Here is a 20414-nt window from a genome sequence, read left to right on the forward strand (position 1 = left end):
GTACTATGGTAACCAAATACCTGATAAACATACTTATATACTTCTAAATACATACTTATATAGATACATTAACATCCAGGCTCAGAACAAATACTCGTGCTCATCACACAAAGATTTGTCCCGGGTAGGATTCGAACCCACCACACGCGGCGCTACGGTTGTTGCGGCGAGGTGACCGCTTAAACCGCTGCGCCAAACGTGCAGTTAATTGAATAATATGACATAATTTTTCAATAAACTCTAATGATATTAGTAACAATAGACTTATTAACAAGGTTATGTAACAAAACAAATGTCCTCTAATCTGTTAGATAAGCCAGGCTATAAATATGTCAAGTAGATCTATTTAGCCTGTTCTGAATCATAACTCAATGCTAACTACCGCATACTGGGCCTTGAGCACTACATTATATGTATAAATAGACACGCTAAACGCAAATGTCAACTAATTTAATGTTTTATTAATTTGTATTGATGACATTCGAAACTCCTGATTTTTTAAAATACCTAGACCAAAGTACTCGTATCCGGCGGACTAAGAAGATTATTTTACCCAAAGGAGATCATCCATTTCGGGCCTTTTTTCAAAGTGCCGGCCAACAATAAAAAGTGGCATGTATCGATAGAGCTAGCCATTTGAAGCAATAGTTAGTATGGCACGAAACCGGTAGGATCGCTTTGAACCGAGTTATACAGGTTTGAAGATTCATTATATTCAAACATTTATTCATTTCTGAAAGTGCTGTGAAACGTAAATAATGATTTATTTTGCTAGAATTAACTATCTAAAGCAATTTTGATAGTGAAGCGACCACTCTGAAGTTGATTTAAGGTCGTAAGCACACATATCAACTCGGAAACGGGTCGTCACCGTATCAACTCGAGCTCATCAGTATTATTTGTATGTAATTCCCTACTGTAACACACTTATCGGAATCGTTATGTGATCGCCCCGACTCACTACGATGGGAGTGGTGCGTATGCGCATTATGCATACACAAGCACCCAGGGTGGAGTGCGGGGCTATGTGCAAATTCCGATAGAAGGTCGGGCATACCCTCTAAACCGCAACATGTGTCCTCATAACAAGGGCCTTCATTACAAATCGTGCCCGAAGCACAAAATATTGTTCCACATGCCGATGAGTCGGACATAACAACCCAACGGCAACACTCTAGGTGACCTCTTACCTAGACGATGGTTTGTTAGTTGCACACAACCGAGGGTGTGGCCCCTTAGGTGCGAGTTGGATTCCCCCGGCGCCCCAATGCGTCGCCACTGGACTGGTCACTGGCGACTAGCGCAAGGTAAGCGCATCCCCCCTTAGCGAACCCAAGGGGCCGCACCCTCGATTGGGTGCAACTAACAAACCATCGTCTAGGTAAGAGGTCACCTAGAGTGTTGCCGTTGGGTTGTTATATCCGACTCATCGGCATGTGGTACAATATTTTGTGCTTCGGGCACGATTTGTGATGAGGGCCCTTGTTATGAGGACACATGTTGCGGTTTAGAGGGTATGCCCGACCTTCTATCGGAATTTGCACATAGCCCCGCACTCTACCCTGGGTGCTGGTGTATGCATAATGCGCATACGCACCACTCCCATCGTCGTGAGCCGGGGCGATCACATAACGATTCCGATAAGTGTGTTACAGTAGGGAATTACATACAAATAATACTGATGAGCTCGAGTTGATACGGTGACGACCCGTTTCCGAGTTGATACGTATGCTTACGACCTTAAATCAACTTCAGAGTGGTCGCTTCACAAGCAAAATTGCTTTGGTAGTTAATTCTAGCAAAATTAATCATTATTTTATGTTTCACAGCACTTTTAGAAATGAATAAATGTTTGAATATTATGAATCTTCAAACCTGTATAACTCGGTTCAAAGCGATCATACCGGTTTCGTGCCATACTAACTATTGCTTCAAATGGCTAGTTCTATCGATATATGCCACTTTTTTTTGTTGGCCGGCACTTTGAAAAAGGCCCAAATATGTATGGAGCCTGGATGATCTCCTTTGTTTTGTTGAGTTTTCTTTAGTCTTGCGTAGTCCGTAGTCGTGCGCTTGCCCCCCCTTTAAATATGTACATGGGACTAACGATATGAACAGCCTGCGCCGAAACGTCAAGCTATTTTAGGCTTGTTCACTTTCAGTCCATTTCAGTATTACTTAGACATGGATATAATACTGAAACGTTTTGCGACGATGAATCAGAATATGAAAAATATTATAATTAGTAATGAGTCATAACTATTAACGTTATGTTTCGTAGACCACCAAGGCAGTAGCACAATTAAACAAAAAATGTCGTAAGGCTATTTTTTGCTTAACTTTTTGTAAGAAACATACAATAATGAATGTGCAATTCATTGATTTTAAGTAGGCACTTAACATACGTAGATAATACACAGATTTGTATGAAAATATCCTCATAGACTTATTTATTAGAGGTTAGAACATTTCCTCATTATAAAATGTGGGTCTCGCACCATTTATAGGTTTGTTATTCATTTAAATTTTACGGAAGTTACATCCGGTTTTACTCTAATAAGTATTATCAATGAAATTATAGTCTACACTCTACGGCATGATTTATATGTGACTAAATTGGATTGCTATAAACTGTTTTGAATTTTTATTTTATTAAATACCTACCAAGTCTTTGCTTGCAATTATTTCAGGTGAGTTTTATGTCGGGATAGACTTATGTATAAGGCTAGTTTCTTGGGATATATTCTGTAACCCTACATTTGTTTTAGGTACCAATTCAGATCTTTGTGTCGAAACATTCGCGTTACCTAAAATCTGTTTTTATTTGAATAAACACGCTCGTACTGTTATCCTTTTGGTCACATACCATGATTGCCACGTGTAAATTAGTATCTAAAGCATTCGCCCTAGCGTAAAAGCATAACAAGCAGTCAGACACACAGAAGAACTTTGCTTTGGCACACCCATATTATTTGTATACCAAATTATTAATGCTACAAAATCTTCACCATTGCATCAAATATAATATTAATATCCACAAATCTCATTACCGAACACAGTCACGTACAATACACATAGTTTTCTCCAATATAACGATAACACTGGATGAGTCGTGTGTTTATCTTTTCGATCACGTCTCTTTACTCCAGGGCAAAGACTCCGATATGAAGAAAGTATGACAAACACTAATGTCTTTTATGACGATGTTAAAATTATATTACTGTGTTGTGGATGGAATTTCTAATTGCGGAGAACTAAAATAATAAATAACAAACGTACATACAACTATTTAACTTTGCCCGACACGAGAATCGAACATGAGACCTAAGAGTCATACAAGTATTGTTTTTTTTTTTACTTTTACATTACAGTTTTTCTGTTTTCATACAAATGCCTCTATATTTTCAATTTTCTTATGCCTGCGGTTTCGCGTATTGTTTATATTATTGTCGAAATTTGTAGCAGTATAGATTCCGTTTCAATTTAACACTTTGGCAGCTCTTTATCCAAATCAGTGCAATTGTTTTGACATGCATGAACAATCAATCAACACCTATTCATATAACTACCTATAAATACACAGCTGGCAATCATCTACATCAAAACTTTATTAACTTAAATCTGCACTAACTGAGGTCACAACAATTGTAGGTTTAAACTTTAGTGCCTAATTGCACTTAGAGTGAAGGATACTGACACGGAATTGAACCCACTAACAAAACAGAGTACTTAAATAAATCATTGTTAATACACGAACTATCGCTGTACACACTAATGTTCGACCTCTAAACGTTAGAGGTTATTAGATGTGTATTATGGATTATTGACAATGATTGACTATGAAATATATTTTAATATTATTTCCGGGAACGAAACAAAAATACAGTCGCGGGATGAATGATAGAGATTCTAAAGAGCGTAGCTGCGTTAGTAAGCTAGTAATGACTAAAAATCCATTCTTACAGACATACATAACATCACGCTTGTTATACTCGAAGGTATACCTACAGCTGTGTATGAAATATACCCCCGCTTCGCCATTTACTATGTTTATCCTATGTAACAGGGGGCAAGTGAAATGCCATATACGAAGACACGCTGTGCATAAAGTACTATTTAAAATAATTAATAAAAAATACCGATAGCACTTTATCCGACCCGGGAATCGACCCCGATCGGGATCGACCGCGCCACAGAGGAAGTTTTTAAACCATTTTACTTCTATTGCGTCACGAGATACAGTTATATCAACGCACCTACATAGAATATTTTAAAGCTTATTTATTTATTATAGCTGTGTAATTATTGTCATTTCCTCTAATAATAAGTCTGACCTAAAACAATAAGTACGAAATATTTACTAATGGAATACGTGACTTATGTGCTAAACAAGTGAATAAGGCTTTATACGAATCTAAGATATCCTCTGACATAAATATGATAGAAAGAAACAAACGGTGTTTTAAATGTAGAAGAAATTTGTTTGCAGAGATTCCGCCGCAAAAAAAGCACTGTATTAGGAACTACAACAAACCTTTTGACCCTATTACAGGATGATTTTTTAAAAGTAAAGATAACTGTAGATTTAGGGAGTAAGTCGCTTGAAGTCTAATGTCGTTGAACATCGAAGACTTGCGTAGCCTTGTGTACGGCAGGGACTAAGGCATAAGGCTTTATTTCTCTATACTGTACTGGGTATGTTCAAACTTGCTAATCAGAAATTAATCTGTTAAGTAACTTGCAGGCGTGTGTGTTTCTTTTATATTATTGAAGTGACGATAATGTTTCTAAAAACTGTGAATTCGAAATGTCAGAGTTGCGAGCCTTTATTTGGAACTCGAGCCGTTGACATAGAAGGGTCAAAGGTTAATACTATATTAACACCTTAGTTAAAAACACATTGTCCTGTACTTTACATAAAAACAGGTGATTCCGTAAATATACGAATATACGGTATATACGCATACCGTAGAAAAACAGTGGAATTTAAACTTTAATAGAAAAAATCTGAAAATAAAAGTAGGTACCTACATCGATGGCGCTAAATAATTACTTACGAACTATCATGACAAGGGCATAAGGTCAATCACATTGAATGACGTCAAATTACGAAAAACTTGCTGTGAAACAATCAGTGGAAAATATTTGAATATTTTATACGAAAATAACATTATTTCTTCTTATAAGTCGGCTGGTTTAGTAAGAGTTTTATGTGAAAGTGCCTTACTTGCTAGGTTAAATGGTTTTGATATTTTTCTTTTCATGTCTAAATTATATAGTTTAGTGGCTACCCCAGTGCCACAACTGTTTAGCCAATCTGTAAGGCTTTTGGGCTTAATGACTGCTATTCAAGTAGGACATGGAATAATTATATTATTTGAGATGCGTCAACGGCCAGCTTAATACCAATAAAGTATGTAAAGTCCGTGCCAAAGTTTGTTTAACCTACAAACCGTTTTGTTTTAGACGTTCACCGACAATTGGCCAACAACTGGATATTGTACAGTGGTAATGGACGTAGGTAGAGGTAGTCCACGTGTATTTATATCCTTTATTAGCTGGTTGAAAGTCAATGTTTCTATCGCTAAGATATTAATAGGCAAAAAAACAAAACGAAAAGAATGTGAGTAGCCTCCGTTCGTGTATTAAACTTATTATAAAGCAGTAGAGTAATCGGTGGCAGTAGTCTATTCTCCACAACCTTATAGACATCATTGTCACTTATCAATACAGTTTCAAAAGGACTTTCCAAGATTTACAGCGTGTGTCAGAAGTTTCCCAAATGTCAACACCTCTCAAGTAACGCTCTATCAAAGTGTCACGACACTTGTTGACACTTGTGGACACTTTTAATACGACATTGACATTTTAGTCTCGATAATACCAATAACCTTCAGTAAGTAATATTTGTAAAAAATTAGAGGCAGTTTGTTAGATTTTGTATTTGTTTATTAATTATGTATTCGCTAATTCTATACGGAATATCATTTGTGTGTTAATTTATTACAATTAGCAACTTTGTAGCTGTTTTATGGGTATTTTGAATTTGTTATAAGTAGTTAAGTCTCATAATGATTTTATAGATGCGAAATTAATCCTCTTAGAAGCGCCACTGTCGACGAAAATAGAAATGAGAAATAAGTCAACTACGTATGTATTTTTTTACTTGATTAATGTTTACTCACAGAAATTGTTATAGGTAGGAGCTAGAAAAAAATAATGTTTTAAAATAGTTATAAAAAATGTTTATTTGTAAATTAAATTAATCACAAGTATTCTTTGAACTGAGTCGATTTTGCTGTGCAATTATCATAAGACTTGGGAAAGGCTATACAAATCATCTTGGAAGTTAATTGATAAAAATAAATCTTCTATCTGCATCGATTACGCTGTGGCATTTTCTCACTTTGATGCGTCCTAGAAGAATTATTAAATGAAGAGAATAATTAACGGCCTGTACATGTAAAATGAATTCTAAATTGTTAATATTAGGTTTTCCCTTATTAACTTGATCCTAAAATGTTTATCATCTATAGGCAGAAAAAAGGATTATCTAGAAAATGTAACGTTTACACATGCTACGTAAAAGAGCGCGGCTCGTTACATAACGAACAGGCCCTTAAAACTAAGTGGTCCACTCGTTTGGGAAGCACGTCGGCGTCGTTTTGGAAAAGTGCCGAATTAATTGGTGTCAGTAAGCCGTTAGTGTTCAACGGAGCGGACAATAGACCCGCGCCCGGACACACCCGGGGATTGAGGTGGAATATGTATTAGAGAGATTACGTGAAACGGTTTGGCGAATGTTCGATACTGTTTTCGAAGTGGTGGATGAGAAATTAGTCCTGAATATTAACTTGAAAGACTAATCCACTACTTCTAAATAAATATTGGATAGCTTAACATATGGATAGGTTACCTGATGCTTATTCACAGGCTGCGAAACTGGCCCAAAGTCGTTTAAGATAATCTTCAACCTATTGTTGAACCACGCGATGAGCATGACTCAGTTTATTTTGTTCCTCAGCTAGGTCTTAAACCATACTGTACGGCTATTGTAATTCTCTCACATGGATGTGCTGTGTTATTCTGTCCCTTTTGTATTTCAAATGATGACACGTCAACATCAACGTTATCGAGCCCCGTTGAGTCTTCAAGGAACTCATTGGTTCGAATAGATCTAATCGTTTAGAATTAGTTAAGTGAAAAAAACAGGCACAAGCTAATAGATGTGCTGAAAATATAAGAAGTACATGACTAGGATGACATAGAAATGTAATGTAAAACGAACATTACATAAAACATTCGCCAAAACGTCTACCATCAAAAGTTCTAATGAGTACTTACCATAAAAGCCGACGAGCGGCGATAAACTCAAATATGCTTAAACCATCGTTTCGTATGCCATACAGTTCTGTTCATGTTCGGTTCATACAGGCTGTACGAGCTGCGGGTAGGTCGTGGATTTTGATGTATCGCCTCCTGCCCGCAACGTTTTGGCAACGTGTCAATCCCTGCCGATTTGAATTATGTTCGTTACACGAGTAACGGCAATCTTTTACGGTTTGTAGATGGTTCTAGAAAAATAGAACGCAATGCGGGTATCGGTTTGTTTTGGAACTTTACTAAGTGGATTAAAGGGAGGAGCACTTGCCCAAAATACTTTGGTAAAGCACGATGTATTTACGGTGTACGGAATTGCATAAAGCAAATTCATTGGTTTACATATCACATTGCTACTTAAATAAAACAAGTGGTGATTGAAGGGGACAATAATAATATACCTTTAGCTAGATAAGTCGCAAAATAGCTCGACATTCTGATGTTCTTGATAGCCTGACACTTTAAAAATCTATTTACATTGAGAATCTTAAGACTCAGAAGTCCTGTCTCCTTTTAGTTCACATAATCCGTTATTTGTTACTAAGCCAATCAATTAACTGTTATTACGTTTTGGTAGTACGTTTCTATATAGCGAAATCGTGACATTGAAATAATTAAAAGGTTACATTGAATCAATTAGCAGGTCATGAGCTAAGGACTTGAAGACATTGCCCTCAATGTACGAGGAAGAGGCGATGTGCTCGCAAACGTGTGCCTCGTTCTAATAGCTCTTAATTGTACACGAATTACAATAATTAAACAATTTGCAACAGAAATATTCATTTTGCAGTTATATTTTGTATTGTATTATGGAGTGACGGAATAGGAAGTACTTACAATAGTGCTAATATTATTTAAATCTGCTGCTAATTTATTTTGTGCCGTTTTTTCTAAAGTGAGCTATTTTTGGTATTTTCCTCATTGCTTTTGAACTAGGTTAAGATATTCATCGCCTACATTAGATGTTGAGTAAGCTCGGACTATTTAATCCATATTTGGTCTATCAATCAAACTTAAAACTATCTGTTACCCTGATTCCACGTCAAGTAGGTACAACATGTGCTCTTCTTCCCCTGTTCTCCATCAACCTTCATCTGTATCCATATATTATTATTTATCATTTCCAAGTCTTCTTCCACAAATGTTTATCTATATTTTTTCTCGTTCCTAATTTGAGTCTTTATCGCTCCCTTATATGTACAATCCTTTACTAAATAGGCTTTATCCCTGGTAATAATATAGTTTTCTATAGGTCGAACTTATCCGAACGGACATTTAGATAAAGGCTAGCTGGATACCCAAATATTTCCTATACATATATTACATATTTAGTACTTAATCACACACTAACTATCAACAATATTCACACTGTTGTGGCCCCAGCGCACGTCCTTGCATCATGCGGCATCCTGAACACTCATTAGCTTTATGACATAATTTGGTGGCGACGGTCGGTGCGCCGCGTGATAATGAAGCACCCATCACACATTGTGCTGCCATCAGACCTTGTTATAATTACCATACACTCACTATTACATCATGTAATGATGACAGTGGCTCTCAACCTGTAAATGACCTTTTGAGGGCAATTTTCTTTTAGATATGCTGAAACTTTGCGATGCGTTTTGTTAGTACTTGTAAATCTCTAAATATATTTTTCTCTTTTTATCTTACTAAAAATGTTACGAGGCAAAGATATTTGTTAGATGACGAATAATTAACTTAGGACACACATGGTAAGACCTGGAAAGAACTAAATATTTCCAGCTCATCAAAATATTTACATTTTCACATAAAATGGTTCGTCATTGGGTACTTTCGTAGTTTAACAGATCATTTATACAATGCACAAAGGCGGATAATAACTAAAGTTATAATGCCTATGTTTGACATTTGTGCCGCTCAAGTCGCAAATTGTACCTCATTCAATCATTTAAGAGATCCTCTCAGTTTTAATGCTCAGAGATAGTCCTGTAGTGTCCGGCTAGCAATACTTTGAGAGCTACTGTTATAAAATGACAGCTAGTATAGTGGTGTGCATATTATTGTAGTGACAAGGTGAATGTCGAGGTGACGAGTTATGTCACCTGTCAGTTAATGGTCTACGCCAGTCGTTAACTTCGCACTTCCGTAAGTCATGGGTGAAACTACACATTAATGCAGTTATAGGTTTCTGGTATGCAAATGTATGACACGTATTCTTTTGATTAATATGTTCAGTGTCTATATGCGCGGTATTGGTTGCTATAAGGAAAAATATATCTGAAATTGTCATAGATTTGATATCACGCTTGACAAAAGTATATTCAAGCCTACAATTTTACTGACAACATTTTTTCAGACCGATTTTTTTTTATTGAGAAGGAATAATCATGTAAATATTAAAATTAAACGATTTAGACTATTTCTTTATGGAAAATTCAATTATCATCCATGCAATTCAAAGTGCGATGCTATGATTCATCAAACAAACCGTTACGGATGAGAACCCATAACCTTATAACTTAATTCTAATTCTGCTACAAATCGTGTGAAGTTTGTCAAAAAGCACGTTACAGCGAGACGTGTTTACGATGACTGATATAAACAACGGTCTCGGCCGCCGCCACTCAGTATCAAGGTAACATCACTAGCATACGCCAAACAGCAAAAAATACTATCAATTGATCACATAACTTTGAAAAAAGCTATAAACTACTGAATCGGAAAAATAAACAACCTGTATTTGCAAATAAATTTGGGAAAAAAACATCCTATATTTGCAAAAAAATTAAAAAAATACTACAAAAAATGTTTTAACAATAAAAATTAAAATAATAAAAATATCTAATGCAGTGTCAGTGTGAGTCTAGGGCACGGTGTTTCGTAGTGATGTGCGTGTGGGTGTGGGGTGTGTTCGCGCTGGTGGCATGCTCATGCTCGCAGGCGGCGCCCGACGCGCTCGCGGCGATCGGCGCGCTGCTGCCGCCCGCTGTCGCCGACAACTTCGACGGACTGATCAAAGCTGCGTCGGCTACATGTAAGTATGTGATTTGTGATAGTGATTTATGGTGATGATACTTTAGTAAGTGATGAGCCAGCATATAGGTACATAGTTTTAAAATAAATGGTTAAGATAATAATTTTATTTTGCGACAGCCTTTCTTGTTTTTCAAAATGATTTAAGAATTTTGTTGAAAAATAGGTACGAAATGTTTAAAGAATTTACACGCTGTACCTAATTTATTTAAAATTGACACTAAACAAGTTAGTTTATTGATTGTCAAATTAAAAATGATCGTATCGATCATTTCGGCGTATTTATTCTTTGTAATAACAGAACATTTTGACAGATATTTCGTATGTTAGTAGACAGCCAAAATTCTTCCTCAATTGAGGCGAACTCACGTTGGGAAATTCGATTCTTATAACTAATCAATTTCCAGATTTTAGATAAATTTAGATATCACAAATTTTAATGATTTCTTCGATTACTTTTTGTGTATCTTAAGATAACTGACCACAAATGCTATAAATAAACAAAGTAATTAAAACAAGTGATTAAACAAAGATGTCATATTGTTAGGTAATTTTCTGTTATTAGGAGCTATCTATCTGTGATCTGAGAAAAACCTAGATAATTTTTAATGTACTCTGAAATTATACATTGTTGTACTGAGATATTGTTATACCTAGTCTTAGTACATGTTCTGATACTTTTTTAGGTGCAAGTTTATGAATAGGTACCCTATGTAGGGTATTAGGTAGGTGGTGTATAATAGTAGGTAATTCATTAATATGCTTCACACACGTGTACATTATTTTGCTGTTCTTTTTTAAAAGTGATTATCAAAGTATTCACAATATTTTTTTTAAATAGAGTACAAATTAAAATCTATACAAAAATCTAAAGTGCGCCCGGATAGGCGGTTGTAATGGAGAATGTTACTAGGTATGCCAAATCGCTTGAAATTTTGACTCAGTAAAGCCTGTACATGTACATGCAAACTAGTTTTTGTTTCAGTCAAAAATACCAAGTAGTTTTGATTTTACAAGCATTCAAAGTTTCAAAAAATATCGAGTCCCGCTAACAGCGTGACGTCATAGTACACCATGCCGCGCGGGCCGCGTCCCGCTTAATATCAAGTCTCCAGCCGTAGATGTAATAGCTTATGCAGTATTTTGTTGTGTTTTCGTCTGCTTATTATATTTAAAGTGTAATAATAGTAAATATTATTAAAAAAGACTATGTGAGCCAGACTTAGCGTAATGTACAATGACGTCACACCGACTCGCGCGGTTACAACTTGTTTTACTTATAAATCGGAAACTAATTGACGTATCAAAGTAATTCTTTCACTAGTATTTTTTATTTTTAGCAGAGAATATGGAGAGCTAATAATCCAAATTTGTTAACATTCTCCATTATAGGTTCTTAATATCATATAAAATAATTATGTTCATAATATTGAACTCAGAGGACAAGAGAGGTTTAGAAGTTCAAGGTTTATTATTGTATTGTAAGTTAAGGTCTTGGGCAAGTCTCATATTATTGATTAGATTACCATCTTTCAAAACGTTGTTCTTTCACAATTAATCTATCTATTTGATAGGTTCCGGTTACGTTAAAATATTAATAACAAAAATACGTCCAAGTAATAAGTATGATAAATACTGAAGTCAAATAGTTAATAAGATTTAACGCCTAAACCGTCGTTCGTGAAAATTTACATGGAAATAAAATAACATCTAGTATCAAGACAAAGGTTACTTATTTATTTAAAAATTTACCTCTCAGCGGCTAAAATGAGATTTATTCAAGCGATCGAAGGCTCAATTAGTAATCAACTACATAGTTTAGAACAAAGTCGCTACTATCTACTGTCTGTCCCTATGTATGCTTAGATCATTAAAACAACGCAACTGACTTTGATGTATGATAATCCAATAGTTTTGAAACCTTCATAATAAAGTAATGTAAAAATTGTAAAGATTTTTGTAAAGTAACTTTAAATCGAGCGAAGTAGGGGCAGGCCTATAGTATATAGCATAAAGATGTCTTCATGAACGCATGTAATCTTAGTATAAAAATAAGAATTAACATTCCAATGTGTTATTATACGATGACATTATATAATGAAAGAATGCTCCGAGCGGTGAGGTGAGGCTGACATAATGCAATATTTAATTTAAATAAACGGAGGCCATTGTTGCTACTAACTCCAATACTGAGTTATGTGCTAAGTTATGCCATACGTGATTTATTGATGAATAACACGAGTTACATGATTGATATGATGACACGTGTATGTAGTGTAGTTATGAAGTTTCAAGTTCGATTCTCGGCCTGGGTCAAATTGTTTGTAAGGATACTGTCGTGATTTGTGAATAAAAAGTATTGAGTTGATGGTATAGTGGCACCCTGGTTATCCTCGTGTTGCCCGGAGTTCGACTCCCACCATGGCAGTACTTGTCTTAGGATACAGTCAGTAGTAAAACATTGCATTAAAAATATCTATCTTTATGAGACAGTTAACTAAGTCACGTTAGAGCATGCGTTTGTAGAGTACCTACTGAAAGAAAGTAAAACTAATTCATTAAAAAGAGTCAGCAAACGCGCAAAAGCGTGTGAGCTGTTTTTCTTACAGGCAACGTAAATATATTATAAAAAGCTCAAGTATACGAGTATAACATAAATACATATCGTCATAGTAATAAATGCGTCTTAAAATTAGTGTCGTATTTCCAAAAAATATCCTCATTCCAACGAATCCAGTTTTTTAGAACATATTATAAATAAAATATTAACAAAAAACAATAATATAAATGAATTCTATTAATAAACGGACTCCTTCGGTGAGAAACTTCGACGTCACGATATCTCGACAAGTTTGTATTGACGCAAACAAACCGATTAAAACAATTCAACGTAAAATAATACTGGTTTGTACACGTAATTGGAAAATGATGGCGATCCATTCTCAAGAGTTGTATAAAATATTCCATTACAGGTATTTTTTTTATGAAATCTGAAACTTGTCTTTAGTTATTTTAAACTAGGGGCCGCCCGCGACTTCTTCCGCAAATGCTGTAGTTTGTATAGTTATTAATATAGCTTTTCTCAATAAACGCACTGTTAAACAAAACATATTTTTCGGACCAGTAGCTCCTAAGATTAAGGTTAAAATAAAAATCTTCCGAAAGTTAGAAAAATAAAATTCTGTACAGGCACTGCCGATAAAAAGTTAATGCTTTTGTCTACATCGTAGTAAAGTCTACCTTGCTCTCATTTATTTATTTTGCCCAGCAGTGGGACACATAGTGGACAGTGACGGGGTTTTATTATTTAATACTGATAATGGATTCCAGAATATATTTATAAACGGTTGTTAATTAATTTGTATTGTAAAATATGCTGTCTCATTATTCAATGATGTCTATAGTCACGAAGAATTGAAATTTTATAGTAGTAACTGGTAGCGAATGGCTCATTACTCACGAAGTCTAATAGACACTACTCATACGCTTGCTCAAAAAAATGTGAAATAGCAAACTTGTGTATTAGTATAATATACATTTACCTAGCTTGTCTGACTCGCAGAAATTATACTTATAAAGAAATGCAATGATATTTCCAGGTGAAGCCCTACCACTGGAATTACTCCTCGCGCGTCCTTACTCCATCGAGATGCCAGCCATCGACATCTTCGAGTTCAAACGGAACTCACACCGCGTATATCGCGCGGCTTCAGCACACGAACATATAAAGAACAAACCTCCTACCCTCGTACTATACATACCAGGCTGGTGGAACACCCCCACAGACGAGTCTTCCAACGCAATAGTTCAAGCTTTACTCACCAAACACCCTGTAGTACTAGTTTTAGATACAAGACTGTCCTTTTGTCGAGGATACGTTTCTTCAGTAACAAGAGTCAATCCACTCTCACATTTACTGTACAGTTTCATCAAAAACCTTCAAAAAGCAGGTCTTAACCCATCTTCTGTGCATCTAATAGGGTTCAGTTTAGGAGCCCATGTAGCTGGTATGACAGGAAAACTGGTGCAGAAGAAATTAAAAACTAAATTGGGAAGAATCACCGCGTTGGATCCTGCGAAACCCTGTTTTACGAAGACGGAACATAAGCTGGATAAAAGAGACGCTGAATTTGTGCAAGTGATACATTCTAGTGCTGGGGTTTTAGGTCTTGAAGACCCTATAGGTCATACTGATGTGTATGTGAACGGAGTGGCGGGGAAACAGCCTGAATGTAGGGATAGGAGTATCAGTCTTGAATGTGATCACGCGTTGGCCTGGAAACTATACTCCGCGTCAGCAATGAATGATAGAACTCTCATGGGTAAACGCTGTGACAGCTGGGAAGAGTTGTTGGAAAGTAAGTGTAACGGTAGTGAGACTGTGCTTGGTTATTCCTGCAGTACAAAGTCCAGAGGCATGTTTCTATACAAGTCGGAAGAAAGAGAGAAACGACAGGAACCAAGGCTTAAAGTCTTCAACCCATTTAGTTTATGGACTGGGTGGCCATTTAGTTAATATTAACTTAGTTTGTAAATAGTAGGTAATTTATATTGCTCTCTTCGAAGTGTGCATTTCAACAGCCATTTTAACATAGAAACTAAAAAATGCGAATTTAATTTTTAACAATAATAGTGTTGTGATGACTTGACTGTGATATTTATTTAATTAACGTTTGTAATAAACAAAAAACAATCATATTTTGTTTTATTAAACTCTCTCCTTATAGCGACATCTAGTGGCCACTACGAGAAATAGTTCAACTGTTGCTATACAAGGCTATAGATTGTTGGCATTTTTTCTTGCGAAATTCGAGTACTTTACGATAGATGGCGTTGGAAGTAACTAATATACTTAACCAAGATTGATGAGCAGGGTTTAGGCAGCTATTAAGTTGGACAGAGATTTGTGGGACGGATATTTACATTATTTATGTTAGCAGACACATCAATTGCGGGGTTATCTGTCGGTCGCTAACTGAGAACATTCGCAACCGGCACCGTAGCACCGTTACTACGTGAAGTTGTTCGCGTGCAAGTCTAACGAAGTGGCCGGGTCACTTTCGTTGAACGTGCGGGGGCGTGAAATTTCATTATCTCCGGGTTAGCGGCGTGACTGGCGGGCAATTTGGTAAAATATCACGTTTCTCAGGCCATTTATATTCCATCAGAGCTCATCAATATATCCGGGGGGCCGGTGCACCTCGCGTGGCTATGACGCCTGATTAATGGTGTGCCGGGGGGCGGGGACCGCAGGGGGCGGCGCGCCGGGGGGAGGGGGGCACCACTAGGGCTGCCGGCGGTGCCAACTATCCTGATTTATGCAGGATGCTTCAAGTTCCGATGTCAAACCTGCGCGTCTAGTATTAGCTGTACGATACGAATTAATCGTTATAGGGTTGTCCATCACTTTGAAACTGAACTGTTAATTATAATTTAATATGAGATTTTATATACATTACTGTTAACGTGATTTCGGAAGAACGTAAGTAGAATAATTAAAACAAACAGCACTTTCTTTTCTAAATGTGTTTGTGCAATAAAGGAACTAATTTTTGAAAGCGTTTGTAATTAAACAATTTATCGGATTTCATTACGATTGATTGGTAATTTCCGACATAATGGTAAATCAGTTAATGTTCAACAAATAATTGAATGAAGATTACAATTTAGTATTACAGTTTATTTTAATTATTTTTACTTTCGTAACTTAAGCCATAATTTTCATAAAATTTCTACAGTTTTAAATTTATAGATATTAGAATAGAAGTCCGCCTTCCATAGAGAATCTACCTTTAAATGTGTGTCAAAAATCCACTGGTTAAGTGAACTGACACTTATCCAGAGGTAGTTAAACACTATCAGCCCTAAAGTTATGTCCATCGCAATGATAGGTACTTCTATACAGATAGTACATGAAACTCAGGGCTAGTTTTTATCGATTGGGTCGTGGGTTCGAGACAGTTCAATGTAGAGCCACGTCATCGCTCTGTGGGTCTGTAGGTTCGATGCTCTTTGCATACAAGTTTCAGAGGTAGAGTAAGCTAGGTAAATCGTATAATTGTGTTTGAAGGCTAGCTGAAAAGGCTTTATGTCTGCTAGTTAAGAGTGAATTTAAAAAAAAAGGGTTTCCATACTACATATCTCCATCGAAAATTTTATCAAAAACAGAAGTATTTCTTACATTATAGTTACTAATAGTTAGTGTTAGTGGGTGGTGATCTCTACCTACACCCTCAGGCAAATCAAGCAGGATATTACAAAGAATATTAAATATATTATACAAAATTTGACACAAATGATACAATATTACAGGATTACTATCTATAAATCAACTTTCCAATATTTTATATTATATCTGAATTAATACGTGGTGCGAAAGTTAATCTTTACTATAAAGTTTGATTTATTAACGAATAAAATTAAATTATAGTCAGCCATTATAATATACAACTATGATCATAAAGACAATAAAATATAACGTATAATTTCTATTTAATTATAATATTAATGAATGAGTGATAGTCTTGCTTGGAATAATCAATCATGCGAGATTGCTGTACTCGGTCCCGGATTCTATTCCAGGAAACTAAGGCTAAGTCTTCTTGTTATCGTATGGTTAGTGGTCAACCTAGTGTCAAAGTTGTTCAAGCCGCCCGAAAGGCCTTTGACATGGCTTAACGACTGTTATCTTAGTAGACAACAACCGGGACCGACTTTTTACGTGCCCTCCGAAGCACGGAGACGCCCAGTTCAAATACCACAATGCGGTCACCCATCTATGGAATGACCGCGCCAGGGAATGCTTAACCCAGAGATCGTTTACTGACCGGTGAGCGCAACTGGCTATGGGCGCCTCAAAAGGCAAGGCTAAGTAATTTACACCTACTTATTTGATATAATTACGAGGCGAATGTTATTCCTTGTTTTTCGTCTATAGCCAGAACCGAAAAATGATTTTAATTGCCTACCTAAACATGAACATTCATTTTATATTGGATTGCCTGACATATCGGCGTAGGTTACACTGACCGTGGTCCCAAGCTGACTGCCTGCTGTTTGCGTTAATTCCCGTTATTATCAGAAATTTTATGTAGAGTAGTCTCAACGACATACCTACCTACGTTTATCTATCGCAAATTTTTGACCTATCGTAAAGTTTCAGTAATCATTCTACCTTTACAAAATCAAGTCAAGCATTCTGTCTACACAAACATAAACTTAATCTATACAAAATAAATAGCTCGTATTCCCAAACACAGGTAAAATTCCATGAAGTGATCTAGTGAAGGAGTCGGCAACTTGCCTCGTGTACGGTGTTCTGAGAACTGGTCATTATGAGTTGTGTACTTGTGCCCACGAGCCTCTGAAAGGGGAATACACTTTGAGCAGAGCCTTACTAAGTAGATCGTGAATGATTGGAACCTAATGGAATTTTCTTCTTTGAATGTTGAATTTAAGTCGAGAAAGTGTTGAATTTAAGATTTTTTCATCTGATTCCCAATATTTGTATCAATACCCAAAGTTGTTGTCTTTTGCCGGCAGGCAGAGGTGTAACAAAATAACTTGCTTGTTCTTGCTCCCACTTTGCGCTTATTTTACCCTAGTTAGATGAAACTTAAGGAATTGTTTTGTAAAGTTATAGTCATGGTAAATATATTCTTGACTATTAAAGGTAAGAATAAAAACAACGAATCAAATCTGACATCTCGAAATCCGAATGTAACAAACGTTATAACAACCAAATAGCTCTTTGTTCAACTCGGAAATCCAACCCAAAACTTCGCAATCAGTAATCTTATAAATCTTAGACACATTTATGAGGTTTTATAGCTCAAAAGTATAAATTCAGCATGATATTTAATCTCCTGCCCCTCGCCGCGGGGTCTGCAGCCTGCCATACGATGCGTCATACGGACTACATTATCACACCTACAAATCAGTCCGTAATTATGATAGACACACCGGCAACGCCCCGCAACACCAAAATGTTCAGTTTTTAGGTCAATGCTCGGTCTAAATAGAGTTAAGTGACTGTTTGAGATGAATTATGTTTCAAAATTGTTCTACAAGTCGTTTTGTTTAATTTGTTTTTGAGCAGTTATAGTTGGAGACAGAATAATCTTTTTCAATCGTCTTCAAAAAGGGCGAGGTTCTCAATTCGTCGAAATCTTTTTTTAAATTTTATTTAGTGAGGCAGTAAGTACTATTTGAGAGCTTCTCTGGAGTCAGTAAAATGTTGGCTTCGTCTGAAAATCGAATCCACGGCCGGCGTGCGCAGTGTTGTCTACCGACACTTACCACTACGCTGAGCAATAGTAAGCTTGTTGTCAAATTACACAAAATTGATGGTCAGGTCAACAGAAATGATGGTCTATCAACTTACATATCGATAAACACCTTTTGAAATTAAGAAGTGTAATATCAGAATTCAAATCAAATCATTTATTTGCGACAAAATAGAATTTTCTATTTTAAATGGCAAGAGTACAAAAGAGTGGCTTTTCAACAGAATAAAAGAAGCCTTATATAAATAACAATAGTGAGTTATCTATCAGATACATCAGTTGAACGAGAGATAACAGCTCGCTCCTCCGTCTTGTCGCGCAACTTAGATAAAGTTAGGCCTGCTCTATATCGAGCCACATCGAGCCACATCGCGCTCTCATTCCCTTATCTGTAGGATAACTGACGGAAATGTCACCGTTATTTCAGTAAGCAGGCGCGCCTCGGCCTTTCAAGGGTTGTTCCGAATAGTTATAATATTAGTTATATGGTAAAATAACTAGTTTGACAGGCTTTATGAAAACTTTGTGACCTAGTTAAGCCTGTTTTAGTTATGTAGGTGTATCTAAAATAAGATCTATTGCTTTCCATATCCGGAGTGCTTTTAAGGCTATGGGCTTTATGTCAATATATTAATTCACATAATTATATATCAGAATGCTTCAATTTGTTATTTATCGTACCTTAGGATCCGTTATCACCCCCCGCAAAAAGCTCCAGCGCCCACTGAGCACCTATCAGCACTGTTAGAAACCTTTGTTTTAGGTTACTAGTATCTTTTTATTCCTTTCGTTTCGGTAAAACACTTTCGTTTTTAGCCTCGCTATGGTTCTAACCTACAGGATACAGTATACCTTATATTAGAATAAATTGAGTTTACATTGCAATATTTGTTAACTAGTTCAGTAGCGTTAGGAGCTATACATAATATATTAACTTTCACACAGGCAAGAAAGAAAGATGTAAACAAGCTATGCCTACTATTAAAAACAAAAATCGTAGATTCAGGATAGTACATACATTTATGTTAGAATGTTAACTCACGTGTCTTTCAATATATCGGTGAACTGACATACATATTTAAATTACAAGCGACTCAGCTATTTCCTCATATAAAATTCACTGCAGATGCAGACTGTCGATAGCACATTCATAATACAGGCCCTATTTCAAGCTATGGCGTACTTTCTTGCAAAAATTTGTATATTCGATTTGTCAGTTTTCAACTAGAGATCAAAGATTTGGATTTTTTCCTGTTTCGTAATTATACTTTTAACCACAAACCAAAAATTATAGTCGTCTTAATGATTTTTTTGAGGCGTTTATAGCCAGTTGCGCTATGAATTTAGATTTTGTCGTTAAATTAAACAGCTCAGGTATCGCTTATTATTGTCTCTTAGAAATACATAAGCAGCGTCAGAATAGTTCCATGTTGTAACTCGTGACAGTTTGACAACGTGTCACTCACACCTCCTGAGCTCCTCACACTCAGGGTCTCGTTATTGTGTTGTACCTATTTATATAGAATATAGACGTATTTGTGAGCTTTCTCAATAACAAGATTAAGGTTGATGTGGTGTATAGATGTTAATGATCAATGGCCTCGATTTGATATAACATTTTGGCTTGATATGGTAAATGGTAAGAGGCAGCTTTGGTGGCAAGTTTGTAAGAAAGTACTGGACAAAGGTTTTATTGCATAGACTATCGGTAATCGAAATGTGATAAAGTAA

General features: G+C 36.1%; 1 protein-coding gene across 1 annotated transcript; it reads left to right on the forward strand.

Moving 5' to 3' along the window:
- Positions 1-10006: 10006 nt before the first annotated feature.
- LOC142981218 (phospholipase A1 member A-like) lies at positions 10007-15094 on the forward strand. Its single transcript, XM_076126961.1, has 2 exons — positions 10007-10399; positions 13998-15094. Exons 1-2 carry the CDS (start codon positions 10210-10212, stop codon positions 14912-14914), a joined length of 1107 nt encoding a protein of 368 aa, XP_075983076.1. The 5' UTR covers positions 10007-10209; the 3' UTR covers positions 14915-15094.
- Positions 15095-20414: the final 5320 nt, after the last annotated feature.

Source organism: Anticarsia gemmatalis, chromosome 19 (assembly GCF_050436995.1).
Source record: "Anticarsia gemmatalis isolate Benzon Research Colony breed Stoneville strain chromosome 19, ilAntGemm2 primary, whole genome shotgun sequence".
NCBI classification, from domain to species: Eukaryota; Metazoa; Arthropoda; class Insecta; order Lepidoptera; family Erebidae; genus Anticarsia; species Anticarsia gemmatalis.